The 9,801-nt window shown below is 43.5% G+C and overlaps 1 protein-coding gene across 3 annotated transcripts in view; it reads left to right on the forward strand.

The window, feature by feature from the left end:
- Window positions 1–9,801, forward strand: part of brf1b (BRF1 general transcription factor IIIB subunit b) — a 28,674-nt gene that overhangs the window by 18,384 nt on the left and 489 nt on the right. For 2 of the 3 annotated variants that reach the window (XM_004084010.5, XM_078943092.1), the window contains 12 exons: window positions 187–336; window positions 409–502; window positions 663–789; window positions 2,119–2,158; window positions 2,242–2,337; window positions 2,402–2,692; window positions 7,264–7,325; window positions 7,412–7,493; window positions 7,562–7,614; window positions 7,681–7,949; window positions 8,023–8,071; window positions 9,564–9,741. In XM_004084010.5, coding sequence (XP_004084058.1) covers window positions 187–336; window positions 409–502; window positions 663–789; window positions 2,119–2,158; window positions 2,242–2,337; window positions 2,402–2,692; window positions 7,264–7,325; window positions 7,412–7,493; window positions 7,562–7,614; window positions 7,681–7,949; window positions 8,023–8,071; window positions 9,564–9,741 — 1,491 coding nt within the window. The remainder of the gene's footprint in view (window positions 1–186; window positions 337–408; window positions 503–662; window positions 790–2,118; window positions 2,159–2,241; window positions 2,338–2,401; window positions 2,693–7,263; window positions 7,326–7,411; window positions 7,494–7,561; window positions 7,615–7,680; window positions 7,950–8,022; window positions 8,072–9,563; window positions 9,742–9,801) is intronic. The other variant, XM_011492124.4, reaches the window with a different exon arrangement.

The raw sequence follows: 9,801 nt of genomic DNA on the forward strand, positions 1-9,801 counted from the left end.
GACACCTTATAGTAAAGATTACAATACAAAAACCACACAACACAACTTTAACTGCATTGGTGTAATCAGAGCAGACCTCTGTTCTGCTTCTTCACCAAACACCTCCGCCTGGAAATTTCCATTAAAGTAAAAGACTTTACACATTTTATGTGTTAATGACCCCCCCGCCCTCTCTCTCCCTAAAAGACCCCTGCCTGTACATCCCTCGCTTTGCTCACATGCTGGAGTTTGGGCTGAAGACTCACGAGGTTTCCATGACAGCTCTACGCCTCCTTCAGAGGATGAAGAGAGACTGGATGCACACAGGGCGGCGTCCTTCTGGACTGTGTGGTGCAGGTACTCCATGATGACTGCAACACAACAGCAGACAGCAACAGTACAATTCCATGAAACCCTCCTTCTTCACAGCACTCCTGGTGGCCGCTCGAATGCACAAGTTTCGTCGTTCAGTGAAGGATGTGATCAGTGTGGTGAAAGTCTGCCACACCACCTTGAGGAAGAGGTAATGTCCAGAAGTAAATCATTAATTCTTACCTGACTTGATACACTACTGGACGTCATAGTAGACCACTTCAGGTCTCAGTGGATCACAGTAAATGTTAGATTACATTGGATCTCCTTAAATCGCAGTAGATCTCATCAACATCCATCCATTTTGACAGGTTGACAGAGTTTGAGGACACGCCCACTAGTCAGCTGACAATTGATGAGTTCATGCGGGTGGATCTGGAGCAGGAGTGTGACCCCCCCTCCTACACTGCTGGACAGCACAAAGTAAAGATGCTGCAGGTAAATGTCCTGCGTGACTGGCTTCTGGGGTTGATGCTCCCTGCAGCGACCTTTTCTATGGTTTAGAAGAATCTTCTGGAAAACAGGGCAGCTTCCAAAGGAGAAATCAATCGACTTAACCTTCTGTCCTGTATGTAAACCTGGACTGAAAACTTGTTTCCTGGGTTAGGTTCTTATGTAGGGAAAGTTCTGATCCTGTGAGGGAAATACAAGACCCTCCCTAACACTAAGCAACAGGATCCTCCATGCGGGAGCTGCATGTACAAAAGCTTTCTTCCCAAATGACTGATTGTAGGGAGTGGGTGGAAAGACTTCTTTGCCTAATTATGGAGGATGCCAGATCAGACACGTCCCTTCTAAGTTTGCTGGGTAATGGAGTTCTCTTACAGAACTGACTTTCATAACACTACAGTTTGTTTAGTTTACATACTTACAATCCAATATTATTCTGCATTTTAGAGCTACAATCACATGGTCTGATGCGTGTTTTTACTAAATTCTACTGCAGTTATAAAATTCACGGATGTCAGAAAAGATTGGTATTTGTTTTGGGGAACAGCTGGTGCATATCCAGCTACTCCTTACTGTGAATGCAGCAGCACCTGAGCATTACACTGAAACCAACATGGAGCTGATGACAGAAATACCACATCAGCAGGAGAGTTTCAGAATATGCTAAGGAGCTGCATCATCATCCTGAGGTTGGACAAGGGCGTCAGCTAGATATTTGTCAGAACGAGAAACATTGACTGTATAAGAGAACTGGACTCTTAGAACCGTAAACCATAATTCAAAATAGGAAGAACCTGCCGGCTCCAAGAAGCCAAGATCTCCTAGACTTCTATAGAGAAATAAACAGCTGTTACTCAGTCATTCTATTTGTTAGCATATTCATTCTTGCTCTGATACCTTTTCTAACATGTTCTTGCTAATTCTATTATTTGAAAGGAACTTTATAGGAACTCAGATGCCTCAATAAAAGCATGTGGTGCCCCCCCCTCAAACATGTGATTGTCAAATTTTCCTTTAGGGGAAGGGGTGTGGCCTTGCAACAAGCTCACTCCTGATTGGTGACAGTTAGCTCAGACTGACTCGGACCAGTCACTGATTACTCATCTCATCTCATCTGGCTCCAACGTGGTGAAATTGACTTCATGTCGTTGGAGCAGGAAGTAACCCGTTTTCTATAGGTGGCGTCACGCTCAGTCCCGTTCTGTTCTACAGTCTAGTGGTGGGAACAGCATCACAGAAACACCACTCACAGCCTCAGACGGGTTGTGGGGGGTTTCTGGAACTCTGCATTCATGCAGTCTCCTTTTTTCTTCACAGCTTGAGCAAGAGCTCACCAAGAAGCTGGATGAGGTAGAAGGTGTGTCTTAAATTTGTTTTCTCCAGGCCGTTTTAATGCCTGTGCTGGTTTTAGTAGATTAACTGATGCTCTGGTTTCTGCAGGAGAAATCAGCTGCTACAAAGATGAGATTGAGAATGAGCTGGAGAAAAGTCGTCCTAAACTTAGAGGCATCTACGCTGCCTACTCCAAAGAAATAGGTGGGTAGTCTCCAGCTGGGGCAGGGCTGTGAGGGCCTCCTCACTAAGATTGTCTTTCTTTCAGCCCCTGAGAATGAAGAGGCGCTCTCGTCAACCTCTGAGGAGGCAGACGGGGAAGACATGGAGCTCCAGGCGGCCAGTGAGCACCTGACACAGGACTTCCTGTCCCAAGTAATCCAGGAGGTGAATGAGAGGCAAGACAAGAGGCAAGGTTCCTGCAACCCCGAGGTGGAGTCAGAGAACAAGGTCACCCACCTGTCCACCATCCAGGAAACACTGCTGAACACTGCCAGCCTGTGCCTCCAGGAAACCTTTCACACCTTGGAGAATTCAGGGATGGAGAACAAAGTGGACAGTGAGCATTTTATGTTTTCTAAACCACTTTCATTCACTTTACCTATAAAGCAATATAGTCCAGATCATTCCAGCAAGGCCAGGCTATCCTTATTGTTCAACAACAATCTAAACAGTTCAGTATATAAGTGAGTGACAGATCAGATTGAGCGGTTTTCAGTGTAATCCTCATACGGAGCAAACAAAAGATGACAGTGAGGAGGAAAAGCTCCTCTATATGTAAGATTAGGTAGAACCTCCAAAGAAGACAAACCTGAAAAATACTGGCACATCTGTGAGAGGGCAGGAGGGGACAAGTCAGTGACATCTGTGTTCATAGATGAAAGCAGACAGAGGAAAGCATGGAGAAAGCTCAATTTAAACATTCAGCAGCACGACCAGGAGGAGGGCCCAGGGTAACCTTTGACCATCAGCTCTATCAGACAAGAAAGTCTGAAATCTTTGAGACTGAGGTGGTGTCTTCACTAAACACTCCAATCTACAGAACATTCTATCAATACCCAGGAATCAGTTGGAAACAGATCTACAGGAAATATTGTTGATGCTAGTTCAGAAAGCGCAGGAGAATAGAATTAGTCTAAAGACGTACCCAAATGAAAATACTGTTAACAGAACAGAACATTATGCTTAAATGCATTTCTGAGTACTTTTTTATTCAAATTGTTAACCAGGAGCAGATTGTCTGACATTTTTCTTGGGCTTTCAGATTTTGCTTTAACATCCACTCTTCCATTTCTTAAATACATTCTGAACAGAGGATTTTGGCATCTGAAAAGGCTTTACTCTCTTCTTATAGCCTTTCCAGCTTTGTGAGCATTAACAGTTTGGAGTTTCAAAGTTGTAGACAACTGCTTGGAAGAACCCATGATGCTAATTGTTGAGGTAAAGGTCAGATGACTCGGATTATTTAAAATCTTTGAGATCAGGTCAGGTCTCATTTTTTGACAAAGTGGGCGGAGCATTCTATAAATTCTGCTGGCTGCCCAAACTTTTGCACACACTATTATTTTATTTTCTGGTATTTTGAAAGGGTAAATGATAGAAATAAAGCCCAAGTATTTTTTTAACATATTACAAGAATGTCTCATCTGTAATCTGATGCCTTTTGAAGATTTTTCCATTTTTCCTCAGCTTCCATACGCACAATCATAGAACGTTTGACCTGTTGCGCCCAGACTTTCAATCCTCACTGTAGATCAACGTCTTTGTTTTCCTTGTCTGAGCTGGACTCTGGGTCTAAACTAAACAACGGGATAACTCCAATATAGATGTCCATTTCCCTGCACCGCTTATGCTAGGTTGTGGGTTTGAGGGGCTGTAAGCTAGCGGCAGAGAATGTAAAGTGATCGCTCAGTTACGGGTGATGTACTTATGCTTACAACTCAGAGGAAAATTCCTAATGAACTAGTGTCTAATTTATGTAAAAAGGTTTTAAATGTGTGGATCTGAAATTTCCAGTAGTCTTAAGTCCTACTTTATTGTTCTGACTTGAGAGATGAACCACGGAGCCAGTCAGTAAAGATTCATCGATTAATTGATGAATCTTTTCTACGATTCAACCCGATCAATCTGTCTGAGGCAGAATCGAATCGAATCAACCGCTACAGTTAAAAAATATTTTCAAAATGAAATAGATATATTAATCGAACTTGGAAAATACTATTCGGATTGAGTCAAAGTAGGTTTATTCTATTATAAAGTAAAAACGACCAATCACAGCAGACAACACACGTGATGTCATCAAACACAGATCAGTCCATCATTCCAGTCCAATGTGTGGACTGACTTTGAATAAAGTCATGTGACCATCCAGTGTCTAGAATGTTCTAAGAATGTTCCCTTTGGATTCTTTGGATGTGGAAAAACAACAGTGGTGAACTTTAGGAAACTAACATGTGAATGGATTTGACATTCATTCTAGTTTACTTGTTGGTTTGGACACAGATTTCATTTCCACTTGATGATCTGGAAGAAATCCAAGAATCTGGAAAACTGTTCAGTAGCAGGAATGTCTGTCTGAGTCTGACTGCTGGAAGTTTGGATGAAGATGATCTGGATCCACTCTAGATCAGTGAATCAGATAAATCGAATCGTTCAAATTAAACCAAAATCGAAAGTGAATCACATCAGCAACACAAATATTGAATTGAATCAAATGGTTAAAATGAATCGTTACAGCTCTACTTTTTTCCTAAGAGGAAATAGAATGTTGAATGTTGAAAATGCTGACACAAACCATTCAAGAGCATTATAAATCTTTGCTGGAGTAAAGGCCAAGACGTTTTCCTGGATCTACTAGCACAGGGGTCGGGAACTTTTTTTTGCCAAGAGAGCCATAAACGCCACATATTTTTAAATGTAATTTCGAAAGAGCCATACAATAATGTAGTGTCCCTTTCCCACACTGAGGCACGGAGACTTAACCTTTTTTAAGGTTCTTTATTCTGGTTACTGCAGACCGCAACAAACGCCGTACAATTAATTCAGCAACTCCTGAATCTCTCCCGCCGAGACAAGAGCGCTTCTCCCTACTTTATATTCACCTGCTCCCGTTCCAGCCCTCCCATTTCCCTTATTCGGCCCATAGCTGAACCCCATTGGTCCAAATTACCTAGCAACAGGCTGAGCGACAGAACTGAGGGCCAATCAGATCTCTGCTTGACGCGTTCAATGAACTCCAGAACTTTTAACGCGACCCAACAGCCACCCAGTCCAACTCAGTCCACGATCATATGTTTAAAACTAAATATACAAGTGAATGTGTGCATTTGATGTAATTTCAACATTTTTAAAGTACAATAAGTCTGTGGATTCTTTTTAATAACATTGTTATGCTGTTGCTAATAAATGATGAGTATTTCTCGTGGTAGTTTTGCTGATGGTCTAGTCTGGTTGATCCGTGGTGAGTTTCTGCTTCATGCAGGCGTTGAGACTTTAAACGTGATCTTAGGTTGGTATGAATGTTCTTTAGATGTGACAAAGACTGCTCACCTGCAGACGGGGAGCCAGACACACACCGACGCTGCAGTGAGTGACGGGCAGCGGATTTTACGTTTTTACAATCCCAGCGCGATTCACCTGCTGCCAGTCCCCACAACCCCTCACCCCCACCCTCTGCTTTCTTCCTCACACATCCCGTCCCCGCAACTGCGCGCTCTTTCTCAGAGACGGGAGCGCGCAGTTTTAGGCACGTCAATTCACAGGTTTCCGGCTGGTACAAACTCTGTGAAATAATAGATCATAGTTAAGTGATAGAGCTGGCGCAGATTTTTCTCTCCAAGCACCGCTACTACTGCGCGCCTCTGGCATCGCATCGCGCCCGAGAAGGACTGGTCTAATGAAAAAAAAAGTATAATTAAAGATTTGTCTGCGAGCCACATGTGACCATCAAAAGAGCCATATATGGCTCGCGAGCCATAGGTTCCCGACCCCTGTACTAGCAGGTGGTTACAAAGAGAGCATCAGAGCTTTCTTGAATTAAGTTGCAGTTTTTTCTGGAATCGATCACCTCTGTAAATCCAGTTTGCCTGTTTTCAGGGTGACCTCAAATCCTTGAAAAGTTTTAAAAGGTCTTAAATTTAATGTAACTCCAATAAAGCCTTAAATCAGGGGGGTCAAACTCATTTTCACTGAGGGCCACATCAGCATAGTGGCTGTCCTCAAAGGGCCAGATGTAGCTTATACATGTAACTAAATGCACTGAAAAATAAATGTAACTACTCCTTAATGTTAAATAACTATAATTATTTATTTCTTATAACTTTTTAAAGTGACAATTACAGTTGCATAGAAAACATATGTTTGCTTGTTATTCTAGCATGAATCCTTTAACATTTGATTCTGTCAGTCTAGGTTACATGGACAGTGTTGAAGACCTAATGTATAGTTGACCAATCCAATATTTCAAATCCAATTCCCCCTAGATATGAATAAATACACAACAATTTTTATTTTAAGAAATTCACTGGCCACATAAAATGACATTGAGGGCCACATTTGGCCCCTGGGCCTTGAGTTTGACACATGTGCCTTAAATTGTCTTAAATTCTGGTGAATGGGTTTACTTTTTTCTCGTCAAAGCGATGTGACTTCCTGTCACTTTAAACAAAACCCCCTGGATGTGCTGAGTAAACGGGTCGTGAACGGGTCGTTTAGCCTCAGCCAGCTAAATAGTTCAGGTCCACTTGTGGAAAGTGAAAATTCATGGTGAAATTCAGAACCAGGTCAAGAAAGTTGTGGAGCATGTGAGAAGGTCTGAGAACTCATGAGTAAAGTCGACTGAGTTCAGAATAAAAGTAAATGCATTGTTTATGTTGTCAGTGACTTCAGTTGTGTTCAGCACAAAGTCACATCAATTCAGAGAAATCTCACAGAAGCTCTGAATGAACAAAGAACAGCAGCCGTGATGAATCTCTCTGACTTTGACTGAGAGAAAAGTCAGCCATTCAGTCGAGTTAAAGCCAGAAGTGCCTGTTCGTCACATCCTCAGCCGTACTCTGACAGGCTGCAGTCACTTTCATGTCATCCTCATGGTTTCTGAATCTTACATCCATCGGATCTCTCCTCTTTCAGACCCCATGGAGCCAAGCGGAGAGCTGGACCTGGAAGGCATTGACGATCAGGAGATCGAGAAGGTGAGATTGGAGGATGTTTATCTTGAGAATGGACATTCTGGTGGGGTGTGTTGAACCTGAATCTGTTTCTGGGGGGTTGTGGACAGTACATCCTGAACGAGAAGGAGGTGGAGGTGAAGACAGGGCTGTGGATGAAACAGAACGCAGAGTATCTGCAGGAGCAGAAAGGTGGGTTGGAACGCCTCTGAGCGCCCCCCCATATAATGTGCTTGACTGATTGGTGTTTATATGTGCAGAGAAGGAGGAGAGGATCAACAAGGAGAAGGAGCAGGGTATCTACAAAGAAAAGGTCAGTGAAAGACAGGATCTCCCAGCTTCAGGACAACAAAGCCGTTTCTGACTTTTTTGTCTGCAGCAGAAAAAGAAATATCGGAAGCGGGAGCAGATTGAGGCATCAACTGCAGAGGAAGCCATTGAGAAAATGCTGGAGAAGAAAAAAATCTCCAGTAAGATCAACTACGATGTTCTCAGAGACTTGAACACAGGGGCTGGAAGTCCCAGCCCTTTGTCCCCCGACCCGCCCAAAGGCTCTTCTGCTCAGAAACGACTCAGTCGCCGTCGCCGCAGGAAGACCAGCGACACCAACCAAGACCTGGCTGCTAACGCCACCATCATGGGGAAGAGGTGAGGCCTGAGTCATGGAAGACCTGCAGCTCTGATGATCCTAAGGTCCTCATAGGTCCCCTCTGTGCTTCAGGTTCCGCCACCTAATCTCCACATCACCAAAGAAGAAGACACCTGCTCAGGTAAACACACAAACCTAATGCTCTTCTCTAAAGTCATCATCATTTCCTACCCTGCCTGCCCTATGCGTGAAAAAACTCTAACCCCAACATGGCGCCAGTGTTCAGCAGCAGGTCAGTGTGTGATTGGATGAATGGGACTGTGACTGTAAAAGGCTTTGTGGCTTAAAAGCAAGGTAGAAAAACGTCTTACAAGTATGCACCATTTACTATGTATTTACCATCTCTCACCTGCTGGCCAAAGGTCACACCTGTGTGGAAATGGAGACCTGCAGACTGAGCTTCTCATCGTTTGTTTGATCAGCAGATAAATGTATGTCTAACCATCAGCCATAATGTCTCCAGAAGCTCCAGCATAAACTAAAGCCAGAGCAGCAGAGCAAAGCCTCATGGTTAACCCCCAACCATCACCGTCTGAGCACCACCAGGAGGCTAGACTGTTCTTAGAGTCCCACTCCCATCCTCTTTTGATCTACTGTAAAAGTGTCTTTTAATTAGGATTAAGCTGTTTTTAGCCAAAATATAAAAAGCTGTGTCGCTTTCTAGTTTAGATACAGATTCCAGCTCAGACCAGGAAAACAAAGACGTTCATGGATGTATTTGTCTGACAGTGGATGATCAGAATGGAGCAGAGCAGGGAGACTTTGGCCTAGTGATATTTTTAATCCATTCACACATTTCTGAGTATTCCTCTAAAAACCTGCTCTGTGAGCACCAGCCCCTCCCAATCCACGAAAACATGTGGTTGTTCTTACATTGTGACATCACAAAGAGAGGAACAGCCCCTTCCAGGAAGATTCTGCACTGCTAGCTCCGCCCCCAGGCTAACACACACCCACTTTCTCTGTGGAGCTAGCAGTGATCATTTTATATGAACAACATGCACATCCATCTTTGCAAAAGTTTAGATGTTTGTTTTCGAGAGAGAAATACAGACACACAGCTGAGGCCGGCCCTAGGATGATGTCATGAAAGGGGCGGCATCCAAAGGGAGCGAAAGGCGGGGCCTCAGAGATCAAGTTGTCTTGCTTCTGGGTAGTAAAATGAGTTGTGAAAATAACTCATATTTCATTAAATAAAATTCTTCTCTAGCCAAAGGTGTAATATATTATCATATATGATAATATACATGATAATGTATTATATATATAAATACTGTTTACTATGAAATGCTTCAGAAAAGCATGATATATAGACCCTTTAAATAATACAAAATATGTAAACAGGGACTGTGATAGGTCGTCTCAAACTAAAATTTAAAACACAAAAAAACAGAAAACCCCAACCTTAGCTGCAGGCCTGAGTGTCCTTCCAACTCTGCTCAATTCTGCTTAAGGATGAGCAGAGACGGATCCCCGCTGACATGACAGATGAGCAGTGCTTTATTCTGACAGCAAAGACGTCAGAGAGCATGCAGCCTTGGTTCAAGCAGGACCAGAGAAAACTGCAGCTGCTCCAGGCATCATCACCACAGCTTTGTTTCAATTTGTCTCAGTCCATTCAGGTTGAACCCGCGGTCACCATAGCAACACATTCAACGGAGCCACCTGATAGCGTTCCAGATGCAGGCTTCACCCCTTCAGCTGCTCTACCGCCTGCAGAGGAAGATGAAGAAGAAGAGGAAGAGGAGGAGGTGGAGAAAGAATGTGTCAGTGCCCTGCAGCTCGTAGGAGGTCAGTCCAGGACGGGGTCTCACCATCAGACCATTTGGACGGTCACTGACTGCTTTTTTG

Source organism: Oryzias latipes, chromosome 24 (assembly GCF_053564925.1).
Source record: "Oryzias latipes strain Hd-rR chromosome 24, Olatipes_Hd-rR_3.1".
Classification (NCBI taxonomy): Eukaryota; Metazoa; Chordata; class Actinopteri; order Beloniformes; family Adrianichthyidae; genus Oryzias; species Oryzias latipes.